General features: G+C 43.0%; 3 protein-coding genes across 3 annotated transcripts; 2 read left to right on the top strand and 1 right to left on the bottom strand.

Annotated features, from left to right (window-relative positions):
* Window positions 1–1068: 1068 nt before the first annotated feature.
* On the top strand, window positions 1069–3352 carry LOC129721602 (rab proteins geranylgeranyltransferase component A). Its single transcript, XM_055674358.1, has 3 exons — window positions 1069–1267; window positions 1335–2534; window positions 2597–3352. The coding sequence occupies exons 1-3, from the start codon at window positions 1219–1221 to the stop codon at window positions 3196–3198; spliced, it is 1851 nt and encodes a 616-aa protein (XP_055530333.1). The 5' UTR covers window positions 1069–1218; the 3' UTR covers window positions 3199–3352.
* LOC129721601 (valine--tRNA ligase) lies at window positions 3208–7125 on the bottom strand. Its single transcript, XM_055674356.1, has 4 exons — window positions 6765–7125; window positions 6373–6540; window positions 4375–6309; window positions 3208–4316 (listed from the first exon to the last, which is right to left on the bottom strand). Exons 1-4 carry the CDS (start codon window positions 6921–6923, stop codon window positions 3459–3461), a joined length of 3120 nt encoding a protein of 1039 aa, XP_055530331.1. The 5' UTR covers window positions 6924–7125; the 3' UTR covers window positions 3208–3458.
* A 47-nt stretch (window positions 7126–7172) lies between these two features.
* Window positions 7173–14850, top strand: LOC129721600 (WD repeat-containing protein 19). The gene is made up of 11 exons (XM_055674355.1): window positions 7173–7538; window positions 7600–7757; window positions 7814–8536; window positions 8596–9076; window positions 9138–9266; window positions 11813–12389; window positions 12453–12735; window positions 12794–14046; window positions 14106–14392; window positions 14450–14526; window positions 14588–14850. The coding sequence occupies exons 1-11, from the start codon at window positions 7524–7526 to the stop codon at window positions 14694–14696; spliced, it is 4092 nt and encodes a 1363-aa protein (XP_055530330.1). The 5' UTR covers window positions 7173–7523; the 3' UTR covers window positions 14697–14850.
* Window positions 14851–16613: the final 1763 nt, after the last annotated feature.

Below are 16613 nucleotides of genomic sequence, written 5' to 3'. Positions count from 1 at the left end.
TTGGTGCATGTTCAAACTATTGGAGCGAACTGTTCGAACGATACACTGTAAAATCAATGTAGAATGGAACAGTAAAAAATGAATGCGAAAGCTTGGGCACCGATTTGCTGCAGAGTTTTGTTCGAAGTTGCATATCTGTTCTGTGGTAACACTGATTGTTTGAACTGAGTAATATTTACTCAGATTCTCTCCATAGCCGTATTTACTCATTTTTGCGTAATATGTGCGAATGTCAAAACTTTTCAAGCACTAAAAGCAGTATATATTCTGATGCTAATATTCGACGTTTTATCAGTTATTTCTAAAGTGTTACTCAAAGTTGTAAATTGGTTCGAGCCCGAACCACTAACGGCGTCGAAGATTTTAAAATGTACCTGGCATCTCTCGAGAAAGAGCAACCTCACATTGCTTGTATTAGAAGGCCTTTCGAAACAGGTCGAATGTTCGTTGTCGTTACCAGGTAGATTTCCTTAAATGTGCCAGATTCAAATCAATGTTTGGAATCAAAGTTCGAACAGATTTGCACATGATTACGGACTTCATGTAAAGTACCTTATCAAAAAGATTAAACAACAGTTCCCGAGCAACTGTCAACCGTATCGCTGCTGTTTTAAAAGACGCCGCCAAGGCACAAGATGTTGAAGTTGTTTGAACTATGTTCATTGGACTACTTTTTATCATTTATGAATTAACAATTGATGATTTACGTTTTATTGGTTGATTTTCATTTCAATTGATATCTGAAATAATTCCTTGGAAAATATTTGAATTACAAAAGTGGGTAACTTTCACTCAGTTTCGTTGATTTGTGATTAATAGCAACAGAGTAAAATTTGCTCAGTTTCTGACAGATAGATATGTTACCCAAAAGTGAGTAATAGCACAAATACTCTATTTAAGTACGTCCACTTTTAACGAAACAGAGTGATATTTAACTCAGTTTAGAGTTAAATTAAATGAGCGTGTAGGTACAAACTATGAAAATTTCATGATTTCCATATTTTACATCGATAAGGTTGGTCCTAAAACGGGCTGCGTTCGCAGAGCATTCGTAATCGTAAATAATAATCACGCAAAAAAGGTTTGACAGTTTCTGACGAGCGTGAAAGTCGAGTGAAAATTCGGAACAGAAAATATTACTCATTTTCGTGCATATTGACGATAGTTTTCCATGTCGTTTTTGCCTTAAAATACTGGTGAATTTAAAATTTTGAAATAATGGAAGACGACCTTCCGAATGAGTTTGATCTTATAGTGATCGGGACAGGTAGGTCGAAAAGTTTTGCTTCCGTTTCGATGGAGATAACAAAAAGTGTTGTCTTATCACTTGTAAGGTCTCTCGGAGTCGATAGTGGCGGCCGCTGCTAGCCGCATTGGAAAAACTGTCCTGCATCTGGATGGTAACGAGTACTACGGAGGCTTTTGGGCGTCGTTCAACTTTGAAAGCCTTCGGCAGTATGCGCAGGGCTGCAGCGCGGCTGCGAGCTGCGGCCCCGATGAAAAAGTGGAACAAAAAGCTGACGAAAAATTTATTCCAATGGTGAAAGCCACGTTCATTGAAAATGTTAGCGAAGGATGGTTCAACTTTGAGGAACGAGGAGGCCTCGGTGGGTGGAATAAGGAAAGCATTATGAAAGAATTTAGGCGATTTAACATCGATTTGGTTCCAAAGCTGCTGTACGCACGAGGAGCCATGGTTGAGTTGCTCATATCATCCAACATCTGTCGGTATGCAGAATTCCGTGCTGTTGATCGTGTGGCGACGATTTGGAACGGCCGGATTATGACGGTGCCGTGTTCTCGTTCGGATGTGTTCACCAGTCGCGATGTTAACGTGGTGGAGAAGCGTCTTCTGATGAAGTTTCTGCAGAGCTGCGCTAGTTATGAGGTTGAGGGCGGAGATCATAAAACGGAAGACATAGAGGGAAAAACCTTTCTGGAGTATTTGAAGGGACACAAGTTGACACCGAACTTGATTCATTATCTGCTGTATACAATTGCTATGGGCAATGATACTACCAGCTGCCGTGCTGGGCTGGAAGGAGTCCGAAAGTTTCTACTCAGTCTGGGACGTTATGGGAACAGTCCCTTTCTGTTTCCCATGTACGGCTGCGGAGAAATTCCACAGTGTTTCTGCCGACTTTGTGCCGTTTTTGGAGGAATTTATTGCTTAAATAGGAAAATCGATGGCATTAATTTGGAACGGCCAGCGGAGGGGGGTGAGCTGCGCTTCAAAAATATTACTTGTGGCGGAAAAACCATTCAAGCAACAAATCTAGTCATTGGGCAAGGGTATGTTCGGGAAGAAGTGTTTGCTGGCAAAAATGCGTCAGATACGAAAAGCCCACATCAAAAATACTGCGGTAGAATGGCTCGCGCTATTTTCCTTACTAACATTCCACTAGGCGGAGCCTCTCAGAATACGGGTGGTGGTGGAGCCTCGCTCTTGAAGCTTCCACCAGTGGAGGGGCATGAGGATGGTGCTACCATTATCCAACTAGCACATTTCAGTGGCACTTGTCCAAAGGACATCTGTTAGTACCATAGCAGGAGAGGAAATTGTTTCTTAATTCATCATGTTGATTTTACTTTTCAGATCTAATTCATGTTACGGCTCGATCACTCACTGGAGATCCGCGCACGGACTTAGAACCATATGTGACACAAATCCTCAAACCAAACGCACCGACTTTACAGCTTACCTCAGCCGAAGCGGAAGTTTTTGAAAATGACATCGAAAACGACATTTCCACTATTCTTTACGAACTATATTTCAACTTACCCGCGTGCTTGGCCTGTCGGCAGACTGACACTTGCTCTACTCCCCAAGGCATTCATCTTGCTTGTGGTCCCCTTCACGAGCTGGACTACGACGAGAGTATAGGACGTGCGAAACAGATCTTCCAAGACATCTATCCAGAGGAAGAGTTTCTGCCCCGTGCTCCCGATCCCGAGGAAATTATCATTGGCGATCAGACGGACGAAGCACAAGAAATCACAGCCAGTGTGGAAGAATGCCACCAAGACACGGAGAAGGTGGAAAGTGGCTGCGAATGTCAGGAGAATGAATCAACTTCAAGTGGGGCCGAGCAGGTAGCGGAAACTGATGCAGCAGCAGCTAACAAGCGACTTTCGGATGCCCAAGAAGCGAAAGAGGATGCGGTGGAAAATGCTGAAGAATGTATCGAACAGAAGTAATCAAACGTCTTTTGTAGGCTTCACGCTTAAAATTTTGCTTGCATTTGCTTGTTTCGCGTATATTCTCTAATCGTCATTAGTCATAACACTGTGTGTAACTGTGTAGCACTTTCGTTTGAATAGAGGCAATAAATTAACTATATTTCGCAGCTTACGGTAAACTTTCGGTTTCACTACGTACCGCCAGAAAACTGATGGTAATACAGATAAAATGCTCAAATTCTGAAATGTTTCGGTTTTGAATAGGATTATTTAGCAGATTACATTGTTTTTAGTGTTTCCATTGCCGCAATGATACGTTCGATTTCGACCTTCGTTTGGTCTAACTTCTCCTGGTTGTTATTCCTGACATCCTCTGGAACCTTGGTGCAGTAATCTGGCGCTCCCTGTGCCTGCTCTAGCTTCTCAACGGTAGCAGATAACGTTTCACGCTTCTTATCAAGCTTAACGATTTCTTTCTCGACTTCTATCAAACCCTTCAGTAGCAGATGCACAACGCAGGTACCGGAAACGGTCAGTATTGCACAGCCAGCTGGAGGCTCACCGTCTTCCAAATGAATCTGGGAGTAGCACATCGTAGCCAGATCAGAGGCGAACAGTGTCAGGGTGGCTTTCACCGCTTCTTCACTGCAAACGATGTACGCTTCCGTCTTAGTTTTGTTGGGTAGATTGTAGTCACTGCGAGCGGATCGAATAACTTTAGCTGCACGCTGCACAAACTCAAAGTCTTTTTCCAACGCTTCATCCTGCCAGTTGCACACGGTCAACTCCGGATAGGGTGCCACACAGATGCTAGCAACCTGATCGAAATCAGCACGCGGCAATCGTTGATAAAGTTCCTCCGTGATGAACGGCATAAAAGGTGAGAGCAGCTTCAAGCCAAGGTTCAAGCACGTGTACAGGGTTTTCCTGGCGGTACTCTTCGCCTCCTCTGTGCCGGACTGGAAAACGGGTTTCAAACACTCCAGATAGATGTCGCACAAGTCGTACAGCCAGAAGTTATAGCATGCATTGGTGGTGTGAGCAAATTCGTACTTTTCAAAGCCCTTGTTCGACACATCGATACAGTTGGAGAGTCGCGATAGAATCCAGCGATCGATGGCGGTTTTCGAACCAGTCTAAAATTAAATCAGGATTAATTATAAAACATTTTTACAAAGAAATGTTGCAACTTACCAATTCCTGTATAACATCGTATTTTTCATCCCCAGTAAAGTACATCAGAGCAAACTTGGTCGCGTTCCACAGCTTGTTGCAGAAAAACCTATACCCTTGAACACGCAGGATGTCCAGATTGATATCCCTGGCCTGGGTCATATAGGCGCACAGTGCGAAACGCATCGCGTCTGTGCCACACTCGGGAATACCGTTCGGATAGTCTTGCTTCTGGCCCGCCTTGGCGCGTTCGATTTCTCGCGGATCTAAATTGGAGTCGTACAGCTGCTTGTGCAAGCCTTCCAGCGAAATGCCCGTAATAACGTCAAGCGGATCGATGACATTACCCAACGATTTGGACATTTTTCGTCCATGTGCATCGCGAACCATGGGATGCAGGAAAATCTCTTTGAAGGGCAGTTTGCCTAGTAAAGTCTGTCCAAAGAATACCATTCGGGCTACCCAGAAGAAGAGGATATCGTGTCCAGTTTCAAGAAGCGACGTAGGATAATATAACTTCAAATCGTCAGTATTATCTGGCCAACCGAAAACTGAGAACGGAAACAGTCCCGAACTGAACCAAGTGTCCAGCACGTCGTCGTCTTGCTTTAGAATCAACGCTTCTTTAGCTACCTTTAACTCTTTAGCCGCCTTGTCAAGAGCTTCCTCTTCACTGCGACCAACAAACCATAAACTTTCCTCACCCAGCTCGCTTGGCTTTTCACTAGGATCTTTAAATGAAACTTGATATGCAGGAATACGATGTCCCCACCAGAGTTGTCGAGAAACGCACCAATCGCGGATCCCATCCATCCAGTGGTACCAGATTTTTGTGTGCACTTCAGGAATTATTTTCAGCTCCCCTGAACGGACTGCTTCCGTGGCATTCTTCGCCATATCGTCACACTTCACGTACCACTGTGGCTTAATTAGCGGCTCCACAATATCCTTCGAACGGGAGCAGACTGGAACAACCATTGGATTATCAACCGTTTCCTTGTACAATCCCTTCGCCTGAAGAGCAGCCAAGACAGCCTTCCTAGCGTCGAATCGTTTCATTCCAGTAAACTCGCCATAATCACCCACAACAAAACCATTGTCGGAGAAAATCGTGATGAACGGAAGATTGTGACGTTTTCCCACTTCGTAATCGTTCGGATCGTGGGAGGGAGTAATTTTCACCGCACCCGTTCCGAAGCCCATTTCAACAAACTCATCGCAAACGATCGGTAACCGCCGGCTGCAGAATGGATGCTGCACAAATTTGCCATGCAAGTGCTTATAGCGATCGTCCTTCGGATGGACAGCAACGGCCGTATCACCAAGCATCGTTTCCACGCGAGTAGTTGCGACAATGATTTCTTCATCACTGTCCTCCACTTTGTAGGCGAACGATACCAACACGCCAAACTCGACCTTCTCGCTGTATCCCGGAATCGACAGCATGGTACGGCCCGGAATCTCGACTTTATCTACTTCGATATCTGAAATAGCCGAGCGCAGCGTGCAGGACCAGTTGACAAGCCGACTGCTCCGATAAATCAGTCCCTGCTCATGCATCCGCACGAAAGCTTCCGTTACGGCTTTACACAGTTTGGGGTCCATCGTAAAACAGGCCCGGTCCCAATCGTAAGACGACCCAAGCATTCGCAACTGGTGATAAATGCGGTCACCCTTCTCGTTACGCCACTGCCAAATTTTCTCGATAAACTTCTCTCGACCCAGATCATGTCTGGTGAGCTTCTGCTCACGCCAGAGCTTCTTCTCCACCACGACCTGGGTGGCAATACCAGCGTGGTCAGTTCCCGGAACCCACAGGGCGGCACGTCCCTTCATCCGGTGCCAACGAGTGATCGCATCCTCGATTGCGTTCGTCAGCGCGTGACCCAGATGTAGCGAACCGGTAACATTGGGCGGAGGAATTACCATCACGAAGCGGTCGCTGTTTTGCTTTTGCTGAGGAAGACAGAAATAAACGGTTGGTTAACGATTATATAGAATATCACAACCACAACTTACCCCATATTCCGGCTTGAAGAAACCCTCCTTCTCCCACCAGCTGTACCAGGCGGCTTCTACATACTGCGGACTGTAGGCATCGGGAAACGGCCCAGATAGGTCTTTCTTTTCACCTTCCTTGCTGTTGCCACTGTAGACGATAGCCTCTTTGCTTTCCTTTACTTTTTTCTAATAATTACGAGAAAACATAATGTAAGAGAAAAATATAGTCTTGCGATTTGCTTTCACTTTTCATTTGAGCTGCCCATTTCATAACCTTGCGAGATATTCACAATGGTATGATAAGATACGCATGACGCAAGGCTACGCAATGGAGAGCTGATCGATATCACATTCTGATGCAATTTTTCATCATCCAGTTTTGGTCGAAAAAAAAAAAAAACAAAACCTACCTCCGCTTTCGGTTTGGCCGCGGCCTGTTGTTCTTGGGCTTGTTTCTTGTTTAACTTTTCCTGCAGCTTTGCCAACTTGGCAGCTTTTTCCGCTTCCTTTTTGAGCTGTTTCTCGGTTTTCACCGGAGCTTCGGCACCATTCTCAACCGGATCGGACATTTTCACCACTTGAAGGAACGTTGAAAGCGCAATCGAAACGCACTAATTTATAGGGATTAACTTTATTCTTGATTATGTACCGATTATTGCTACTGTGGAAAAATTCGTTTCTCCAGGAACGATCGCGGAATTAACAACTAGCAAACACGCGAACGGTCTGCTGCCGAAAAGTGTTGTGTTGTCTGACTCAAACAGTCAGGCGTCAGCTCAGCGCATGGTAAAATATTTTGACAGCAGTGTGGCCATCAGTCCGACATTTTCAGGCGAACGCGCTCCAATTATTTTTGTTTTGCTTATACCTCACCTGCATTACGGTACATTAGCGTTCACCTGTTGATTGTTTTTTTTTTTTTCATTCTGCCGCTGAGTAAAAAAAAAGAGAGAGTGAACAACTTGCGTCGCGACCACAGAACGTCAAATCACGGAGACAAACTTAGCTCCCATGGCAACGCACCGCGGTGAAAAGCAGTAAACAAAGATTTTTCGCAGTCTTCGCTAAAAGTTCAGATTTATTTCGGTCTAAATACGATAAAAATGGTGATCTTCTGATTCAACCCATGCAATTTGTGTGGTACGCAACTGTACCTTTGAACAAAGATAATGAGTAGCGAAAAGGTAATTGCAGGTTTCCGTTAGAGCCAACTCACTGTTACTTTGTTCCTATGTTTTACCGTAGGTTCTCTATCGACACGAGGATCCGCATGGCCAGGGCGATGTGTACTTTTTGTGGCAAACTGGTGGTTCGGCCCAGCTTATGGCCACAACCGGAAGTGATGGAACGGTAGCAGTTTTTAATAGACAAGGTCAACTGATAGAGCGAATCGCACTGCAAAGGTAAGAATTTATTGATCCATCGATTGTTCCAATGCCAGAGTTCGTCTATTTTACAGCTTATGCGCAGGATTTGCCTGGGATAGGGACGGTGACGTGTTGGCGATTATTACCCAAAATTCTTCACAGCTAATCGTCTGGGATTCAAATTCGCAGAAAAAGCAAAGCGTTGATATTGGCGTAAGGGATCCACCTAGTTGCATCGTGTGGTCAAAACGTGGTAACCTGCTGGCTGTGGCCACCACCCGAGGCAACCTCTCAATCTACAACCATTCGACAACGAAACGAATACCAATATTAGGAAAGCATACCAAACGAATTTCATGCGGTGCATGGTCCACGGAAAATATTCTAGCTTTGGGGAGCGAAGATAAAAGTCTGTCCCTGAGCAACGAAGAAGGCGACACTCTACGATCGGTCCAGCTGAGGGATCATCCCAGTGATATGCACTTCGCCGAGATGAAAACCGACGAAAGAGTGCCGGGAGAGAACACAATCAGCATGATATTGGGAAAGCGAACGCTTTTCCTGTACCATCTTCCAGAACCGGACTCACCGACTGAGCTTGGATTTCAACAGCGATACGGCTCATTGCTTCAACACAAATGGTTCGGGGATGGTTATGTCTTGCTAGGATTTAGCCTTGGACACGTAGTGGCCATTTCCACCCACCCAAGGGAAGTTGGCCAGGAACTGTGGCAGGTGAAGAACCATCGAGATTCGCTGAATAGTATTGCAGTGTGCAAAGAGCTCGAACTGATCGCATCCTGTGGTGATAACAAGTAAGTGCTTCATTAAAAAGGAAACTCGAGAATTGATGTTATTCTCCTCACAATTTCAGCGTTAAAATACACTCGATGTCTAACCTTCAGGAAACGGTGAAAATATTGACCCTTCACGACCAAGCAGCGATGAAGAACATCGAATGGAGCTCCGACGGGCAACTGCTGGGTGTGACCACCTCGCAGGGCGCTATCTGTGTATTTGTTACCAAGCTTCACTCACTGTGCGCAATATTTCCACCACGAATCGCGTTACTGTCTAGCCTTGCAGAAGTAGCGATACATCACTACGCGCCGGATAAGGTGAAATCCACTCCGACCATGATTGCACTGGAGATTGAACCATCTTTTCTGGCGATCGGACCGTACCATTTGGCTTGCGGAATGAACAACCACGTATGGTTCTACGATTTAGGTCGAACGATGAATGACAGTCCACTGTTACTGGGCGATCGGGAGTATATGTCGGAAATCAAGAGTGTAGCACTGAGTTCGGAGTACTGTGCCGTGCTCTGCGGTGGACAGATTATGCTACACCCGGTAAGATTATTGCTATTATGCGCTTGGACTATTGTAAGTAAAAGTACGCTTCTTCAACCAGATTGAATCTACCAACGAGGCAACCATGAACCGTGAACCAAAGGTTTTCCCAGACGAAATCCGCGGGATGGCCGAATCAGTTATCACCTGTCAAGCACTGACCAATGATTTCCTTTGCTTTGCTACTGATGTAAGTACACTTCATGAAAGAAAAAACAAAATTTAATGCACAATCTCGGTTGTCCGACTTTTCCTAGACAACCATTCCCCAGAAAATAAAGTGTCGAAGGATTTTCCCCAGAATGAACCATTCTCCAGAATGCCAAATCCCAGAATATACTAGTTACCAGAACTCTAAACCCCTGATAGTACTAGTTACCAGAAAACCGTTGCCCAGAATGCACCAATGCCCAGAAAACTATTCTCCAGCATCACCGTAACCGGAAAAAAAACATTAGTAGGGTAAGATGGGTCACGAGGCAAGATGGGTCAGTGCCGTTTTTGAGCGTGAAATAAGTTTTTTTTTGTGATGACACTAATTTTGCATGGTGCTTATCGTATTTTTGACTATTGCATATTGCTTGTTTCTAATAAATAAAATATTTTTTCGCTAAGTTTCTTAGGCGATTTATACTTTTGAAAAAAAACGTGTTCTTACGTCGTACGCTATATAATTTGAAGTAAACCTTTATTGCAGAAGCAGTTTTGCTCATGATGTACTAAATGCTTTTGAGCATAAATAAATGTAAAATAAACATGAATATTGCAATCGTGGCCTAAATTAATGATTGGGGCAGTATAGGTCACCCAAGACAAGGCAGTATAGTTTTGTCAACATTTCAGTTTAAAGGCTAGATTCGACGCAAATGGTGTTGTCGCTTTGAAAAAACATTCATTGCTTCAATAAGTCGACAGTAGGGAAGTTCTTCAAAATGCTACAAAAAGTAATCGCCGAGGAAAATTTAATCCCTTCGGCGGTATAATATGGACGAGATGACCCAATATTTTTGTTATCTATGAAGAGAAGGCATTTTTCTTGCTATCCATAAAAAGTTCGTTGAGATTTAATCATAATTTTGTTCTGTTTGAGAGGGTGACCGATCTTACCCCACCAAATGACACATCTTGCCCCGCCTTTTTTACAGTGCAATAAAAACAACCTTTTCTAAGAATTCTGTAAAAGCGAACCAACACTTGATTTTTGTTATTTTTTAGCGTAATTTTATAAAATATGCATAACATCAATATAATCATCTGAAAAGTAGACCAAAAGTAACTTCAGTTACGAGATATTGAAAATTTTGCTTATTTGACCCATCTTGCCCCACCTTACCCTATTCAGTTATTATATTGTTAACATTCTAAATTATTTGACATTTTTGATTAACACTTGCGTACTAGAGCCGAAAATATGAAAATTCTTTTACCTGCCATTCCTAAACCGAATTTGATCGAACCTTTTTCAAAGGATCACAAATTTATCATAGTTTTTGGGACAGTAGGGGACATTTGTTCCGGATTTATCAAGGGGAAAGGTGGGGTAAGTACCCTTCCAGAGACACAGGCTAAATTAAAAACGTTAGCGAAACCTTGCTTCAACATATCAAGCTTTAGGTTCTTGCAAAACAAAACTATTAACGATTGGTATTTCGCCACTTTGTTTTAATTCGATAGACCCGCGACCCGGCAGCCCCGTAGCCCGAGTCATCACAGTCTTTAGAGCCAATCCTTATCCCGAAGTTACGGATCTAATTTCCCGACTTCCCTTACCCACATTGATCTATCGACTAGAGACCCTACACCTTGGAGACCTGCTGCGGATTCGGTACAAGCTGTTGAGACTTTGCGTACCCCAGTCTTCGATTTTCAAGGTCTACTACCATGCTCTACTAGCCTGTCCAACCATATCTCTCTATGAAAGACTTCCATGGCTAGTATGACTGTTAAACAGAAAAGAAAACTCTTCCGATATCTCTTGTTGGCTTCTCGAAGGAAAGGATTCATGTTGCCATGATTACAAAGGCGCTACCGTTTCCGGTGTGCACGCCAATGCAAACGTATACTTAACAGGTTCCGGAATTGTAACCGGGTTCCCTTTCGCTCGTTTAATATATACTAGTGGATGTTGCATCGACCCAGGAAAACGAACGAACCTCTACAGAGGTAATTTCTGCGGGGGGGCTGCCCCCCATGTGAACTAGATTAACCGAATTCAGGTGAGAAGGGGTATTTTAGATTTTTGGTCAAGGAGCCTCAGAAATCAATTCGCTACTGTGTTTTTGTGGTCGACTTGTGATGTTCATTCAGCCAAAAACGATTACTGAAAGTTCTCTGATTTTATGACTATGGCCTGGTGTCAAGCGCTTACTTATTTACTCCATGAAAGAACAAATGTATTAGTTGACAATAAGTTGATTCAAATGACAGAATCGTTATACATTTCAGATATACAAAAACTCAATTTTAACAGATTTTCCATGTTGAAAAATAATGCATATTTCTTCGTTTTAGGATAACAGTTTTCTGGAAAACGGTATTTTCTGGTAGATTGTTTTCTGGGCATTGGTTCATTCCGGATAATAACTTTCTGGGGATTAGTACTTTATGGGTAGCAGTTTTCTGGTGATTGGTACATTCTGGGATTTTGTTTTCTGGGGAAAAAGCTTCGGCGTTTTATTTTCTGGGGAATAGTTTTCGAGGAATTGTTATACAATCCACAATCTCCCCTTACAACAGCTGGGCAATGTTATCCATTTCTCACTGGAGCGCTGGTCCACGGTGACTCAGTTCCGGCATCAGGTCGGCATAAAAGCTTTGTATTGTGACTTGGACGGAACACGCATTGTGCTGATTGATGACCACAGCCACGGATTTGTGTACATATCAGCTACCGAAGAAACGATTCGCATTCCAGACCTCCCAAAGCACGTGGTAGGTGTGATGTGGGACTACTCTCACCCTGCCGTGTTTGTTGCGTTCGATCGGAATAGCTGTATAACATATGCTTTTGTACGAGCCTCAATCTATGGCAAGAAAGTGGAGAAGGTTGGTACGACCAGCTTAATCAGCGAGCAGATTCCATTGATGCTGTACGACGGAGAATTATGTTTACATGGCAGCGGAGGAAGATTAAGCACCATTGTATTGGACACTCACGCAAATAAACCCGGCAGGGATGCTAAAGAGCAGCTGCAATCTGTAACGACTATGAGAAAGTACAACGAAGCTTGGGAACTGTGCAATCTCTTGGGCGATTTGGACGAATGGAGACGGCTGGGACGATCGGCGATAGCTGATTTAAATATTACTTTCGGTAACGTTGGGCATGTTATGTTCTATCTACTTACTATTACCATTACAAAATTTGTACCTTCAGCTATTAAAGTGTACCGTCAAATTGGGGACGTTGCGATGGTTTACGCGCTGGAAGACATAGTACAAATAGAGGATCTCAATACGTTGGCTGGTTTCTGCGCGTTGTTGCTAGATAAAGTAGACGAAGCAAAGACGCTTTTTACGAAGAGTGGTAACCCGCAAGAAGCGCTGGAGCTTTGTCGAGATTTGTTACAATGGGAACAGGCCATGGCTCTAGCTGGATCGCTTGCCCCCGAGCAGCTTCCATTTTTAGCCCGAGAGTATGCTCAACAGCTGGAATTTACGTAAGTGGTTAGTTATTTACATTAAAATTACGTTTTATCACAATATACAATGTTACAGAGGCAATCAAGCGGAAGCTCTCAAGAACTACGAACGTGGTCTCAAAAGTGACATCATGCCGAAAACACCGAGTGGGATGGTTGAACAAGAACAGCTTAACCAGCACGTTGCTCTATGCAAAGCAGGAATCTCTCGTACAAGTATAAAATGCGGCGACTATCGACGTGGAGTCCAGGTGGCACTGGGGCTTGACGACAAGCAGCTTTACGCTGATTGTGGCGAAGCACTAATTGCCGCTAGAAACTTAAACGAAGCTGCAACCCTGCTTGAACGCGCAGAAAGCTGGGACAAATGTTGCGAGCTTTACATTCAGCTGAAACTGTGGAAAAAGGTAGACCGAATTCTACCGCATGTGACCAGCCTTAAGTTACATGCTGCCTATGCCAAAGCGAAGGAAGCGGAGGGAAGTTATGCCGAAGCTATCAACAGTTACCAGGTGGCGGGCGATTTAGACAGTGTCGTAAGAATATACCTCGAACATCTCTCAGACCCTCATAGTGCTTCCGAAATTCTACTTGAAACTCGGTCAGTCGAAGGATCTAAATTGCTTTCAAAATACTTCGAGCAACATGGTGATTACGAATCTGCGATTCAGTTTCTTTTGCTATGCGGTTCGGTAGCCGACGCATTTGCAATCGCTCAGAAGCAGAATAAAATTCGATATTACGGAGAAGTCTTGGAGCAAAGCTCTAACGCAAAACCAAGTGATTACTTATTGCTAGCCACGTATTTTGAAAACGAAAAATACACACTGTTGGCTGGAAAGTACTTTTTCCTAGGAAAAGAGTACGCAAAAGCTTTAAAACATTTGCTGAAGGCAGCTTCCTTCAGCAACGAGGAAGGTATCGCTCTCTCGCTTGCCATCGATTGTGTCGCTTCGGCAAACGATGAAAAACTGTCTAACCAGCTCATAGAGTATCTACTCGGGGAAGTCGATGGCGTTCCGAAAGATCCTAAACTGCTTTTCAGGCTCTATATGGCTAAAAGGCAATTCAAGGAGGCAGCCAAAGCGGCAATGATTATCGCCAACCAGGAACAGATTTCTGGCAACTATCGCAGTGCTCACGATTTACTGTTTTCGATGTATCAGGAGCTCAAACGGAACAATCTTACAATAGCGTCGGATATGAAGGCTTCTCTCACTCTGCTCCACCGGTACACGCTGGTTAGGACACATGTCAAACGGGGAAATCATCTGCTTGCAGCGAAATTGCTCCTTGAAGTTTCCAAGAATATTTCCCAGTTTCCATCACGTAAGATTGCACAGTCAAAATAAGATCATTTTTTGCTTCAAAACAAAATGTATTTTCAGACGTTGTTCCGATTCTAACATCCACAGTGATCGAGTGTCATCGAACCGGATTACGGAAATCGGCATTCGAGTATGCGGTTATGTTGATGCGATCTGAATTCCGTAATCAAATAGATGCAAAATATGCCAAAAAGATAGAATCAATTGTACGCAAGGCTCCCCGCGGACAACTGGAGGACGAGGGTGGCTACGATACCGGCCCCTGTCCAGTATGTGATGCCAGCTTGCCGAGCATGGATTTCATATGCAGCCAGTGCAAAACAACTTTGCCTATTTGCATTGCCACGGTTAGTTGAACGAAAGCATGGTGGGTTTCAAATTTTTTATGTCTTTTATATCTGCAGGGCCAGCATATTGTCAAAGATGACGTGGTTGCCTGTCCAGAGTGTGACTTTCCAGCATTGAAGGTGGAATTCATCAAGTAAGTTTCATTATAGAATATTGTTGATGTGAGTGGTTAATTGAAAACTTGGATTATGTAGCATTTTAGAATCAACCGACAACCAGTGTCCGATGTGTGGAGAAGATATCGACGGTAGCAGATTGGTGGATATCGGTGATATTGAACCGTACATCGGAACGGGAACGTGATTTAACAATCATGCTCTCGCTCAGTGAAACAATACTCGAAGAAACGAAAAGTCATGGCATTCCTTAAGCGTACCTTAACAAACAATTCAAAGTGCTTTAATGTGAGTATCTCAGTTTTTTTTATTTGCATATTATATATGTGATTTAGATCAGAGTGACTCTGTTGCTTATATGATTTAAACGATATCACTGCCTACACGTAAACTGGAGGACATTGTAAACAGTTTGTCAGTTGTCCATGATTCAAACTTGAATGACCGTGAATAAACGTGAAGACTCGATTAAAATTTTCTGAAGCGTTGTCGTTCTCATGATAATTACCAAATCAAACTTAATCATATACATATTGACCAATGTTGTATAGTCAATATTCTTAACATATCACACACGACACGGTTCGTACATATCGAGACGTTTTTCGGACTAGACCAACCTGGGATGAATTTCAGAATTAGAAAAAAAATTGTTGGACCCCATGCTTTGTCTTGCTGAAGGGAATTTATTCAAAAATAAGCATTCACGATGTATTTTTGGTTATTTGTTTTACATCGAGGAGAAATTGTCCAGACACAATCACCCGTATTCTTGAAGGCAGCTAAAATTCCGCATATACTCAAATTGCTTTAACATTTGATCCGTTGGATAAAACTGATTGGAATTTTGAGTGGAGATAGCAATAGCCAGCAAGATGTTGTAGAATAAACAGCGCCTTCGCAATTTCTGGTACCTATCATATAACGGTTCGAAGAACGTTTGACTGCCGATTGAAAACCAAGATCCGCAAAAAAAATCTGGAGAGTGACAAAGATCACAAGCGCGTAGTTGAAGCAAGATGCAGGATGCCAGAACTTGAGTTGGAATACGTACGTTTCAAGTTCAAAAGGCTCTAGACCGTAACGAGAAGCAGAAGAAGGTTCCAAAAAGCCGTGCCCGGAAGATTTACGACCAAAAGATGTGTAATTGACCACGAATCTTTTGTTAAGGCAGACCTTAAACAGATTCTAGGGAACCCACTGTATCTCACTGCCAAGGATAAGTTTGATGTTCCAGAGAACCTCCGAACATAGAAGTCCAAATTCACCAAAAAGTTATATAAGTATAGTACATTTTTCGTTACCTCAAGCACCAAGGATGGATAGATGAATTTGGAAGAGTGTCTCCAAAAGTGGTTTCTCTCTCCTGAAAGCTCACAACGCACAGTGGTCTAAACTCGAAAAATCGTGATCGTTTTAGATTTGACTGTGAAATATTGATTTTATGTACCCAGTGTCTTCAGCAAGTTTATTTAAGGTTTTTCTTTTGGCGTTTTCGGTTTTTTGATCAATCCCCCTAGTAGTTAGATAAAAAAATTATTTTTTTCTAATTTTCAAAATACCCGATTGCTTTTTTCAGCAAAGTTGTAGGAAAATCTATAAGAAAAAGAATTGCTGGACACTGTAATCTTCTATCTGTACGTCTGATATGACGAAATAGAGTTTTACGAGGAACAGTCCTCAAAATTAGTATTTTGTCCATAACTTTTTCTGTAATTGTCGAAACAGTTCAAGATGTTCTAAGATTTCGTTCATTCTGCTAAACCTCGCATTTTCGTAGAATATTCATTCATTTGTTCTAAAGATATTGCTAGTTTTTTGCTGAAAATAGCCATGTTTTGAGTCCATATTTCTCCAAAGGTTGCAGATAGTAGCAAACCAGACTGTATGCATTTGAAAGTTTGTCAAAAGAACTGCATTACTTATAAGAGTTCAACTGTTTCCAGTTGTATCCAACCGAGTACTAAATGAAAGGAAAACACCCCTCAAAATGAGTTTTTTGTCCACAACTTTTTCTGTAATCGTCGAAACAATTCAAGATGTTCTAAGATTTTGTTCATTCTGCTAAACTTCGCATTTTTGTAGAATATATTGGTTTGATAAT

Source organism: Wyeomyia smithii, chromosome 2, assembly GCF_029784165.1.
Source record: "Wyeomyia smithii strain HCP4-BCI-WySm-NY-G18 chromosome 2, ASM2978416v1, whole genome shotgun sequence".
Classification (NCBI taxonomy): domain Eukaryota; kingdom Metazoa; phylum Arthropoda; class Insecta; order Diptera; family Culicidae; genus Wyeomyia; species Wyeomyia smithii.
Note: the sequence above shows the minus strand (reverse complement) of the source record. Positions and strands in the feature narration are given on the sequence as shown.

Bases quoted from the DNA above. Each gene is read 5' to 3' on its own strand.
- LOC129721602 (XM_055674358.1), top strand. From the start codon at position 1,219: ATGGAAGACGACCTTCCGAATGAGTTTGATCTTATAGTGATCGGGACA. The intron at 1,268-1,334 runs GTAGGTCGAAAA...ATCACTTGTAAG, and splicing joins TCTTATAGTGATCGGGACAG to GTCTCTCGGAGTCGATAGTG. The intron at 2,535-2,596 runs GTTAGTACCATA...TTTACTTTTCAG, and splicing joins CACTTGTCCAAAGGACATCT to ATCTAATTCATGTTACGGCT.
- LOC129721600 (XM_055674355.1), top strand. The intron at 9,077-9,137 runs GTAAGATTATTG...TTCTTCAACCAG, and splicing joins GACAGATTATGCTACACCCG to ATTGAATCTACCAACGAGGC. The intron at 14,527-14,587 runs GTAAGTTTCATT...TGGATTATGTAG, and splicing joins TTGAAGGTGGAATTCATCAA to CATTTTAGAATCAACCGACA.
- LOC129721601 (XM_055674356.1), bottom strand. From the start codon at position 6,923: ATGTCCGATCCGGTTGAGAATGGTGCCGAAGCTCCGGTGAAAACCGAG. The intron at 6,541-6,764 runs GTAGGTTTTGTT...CGTAATTATTAG, and splicing joins CGGCCAAACCGAAAGCGGAG to AAAAAAGTAAAGGAAAGCAA. The intron at 4,317-4,374 runs GTAAGTTGCAAC...ATTTAATTTTAG, and splicing joins ACGATGTTATACAGGAATTG to ACTGGTTCGAAAACCGCCAT.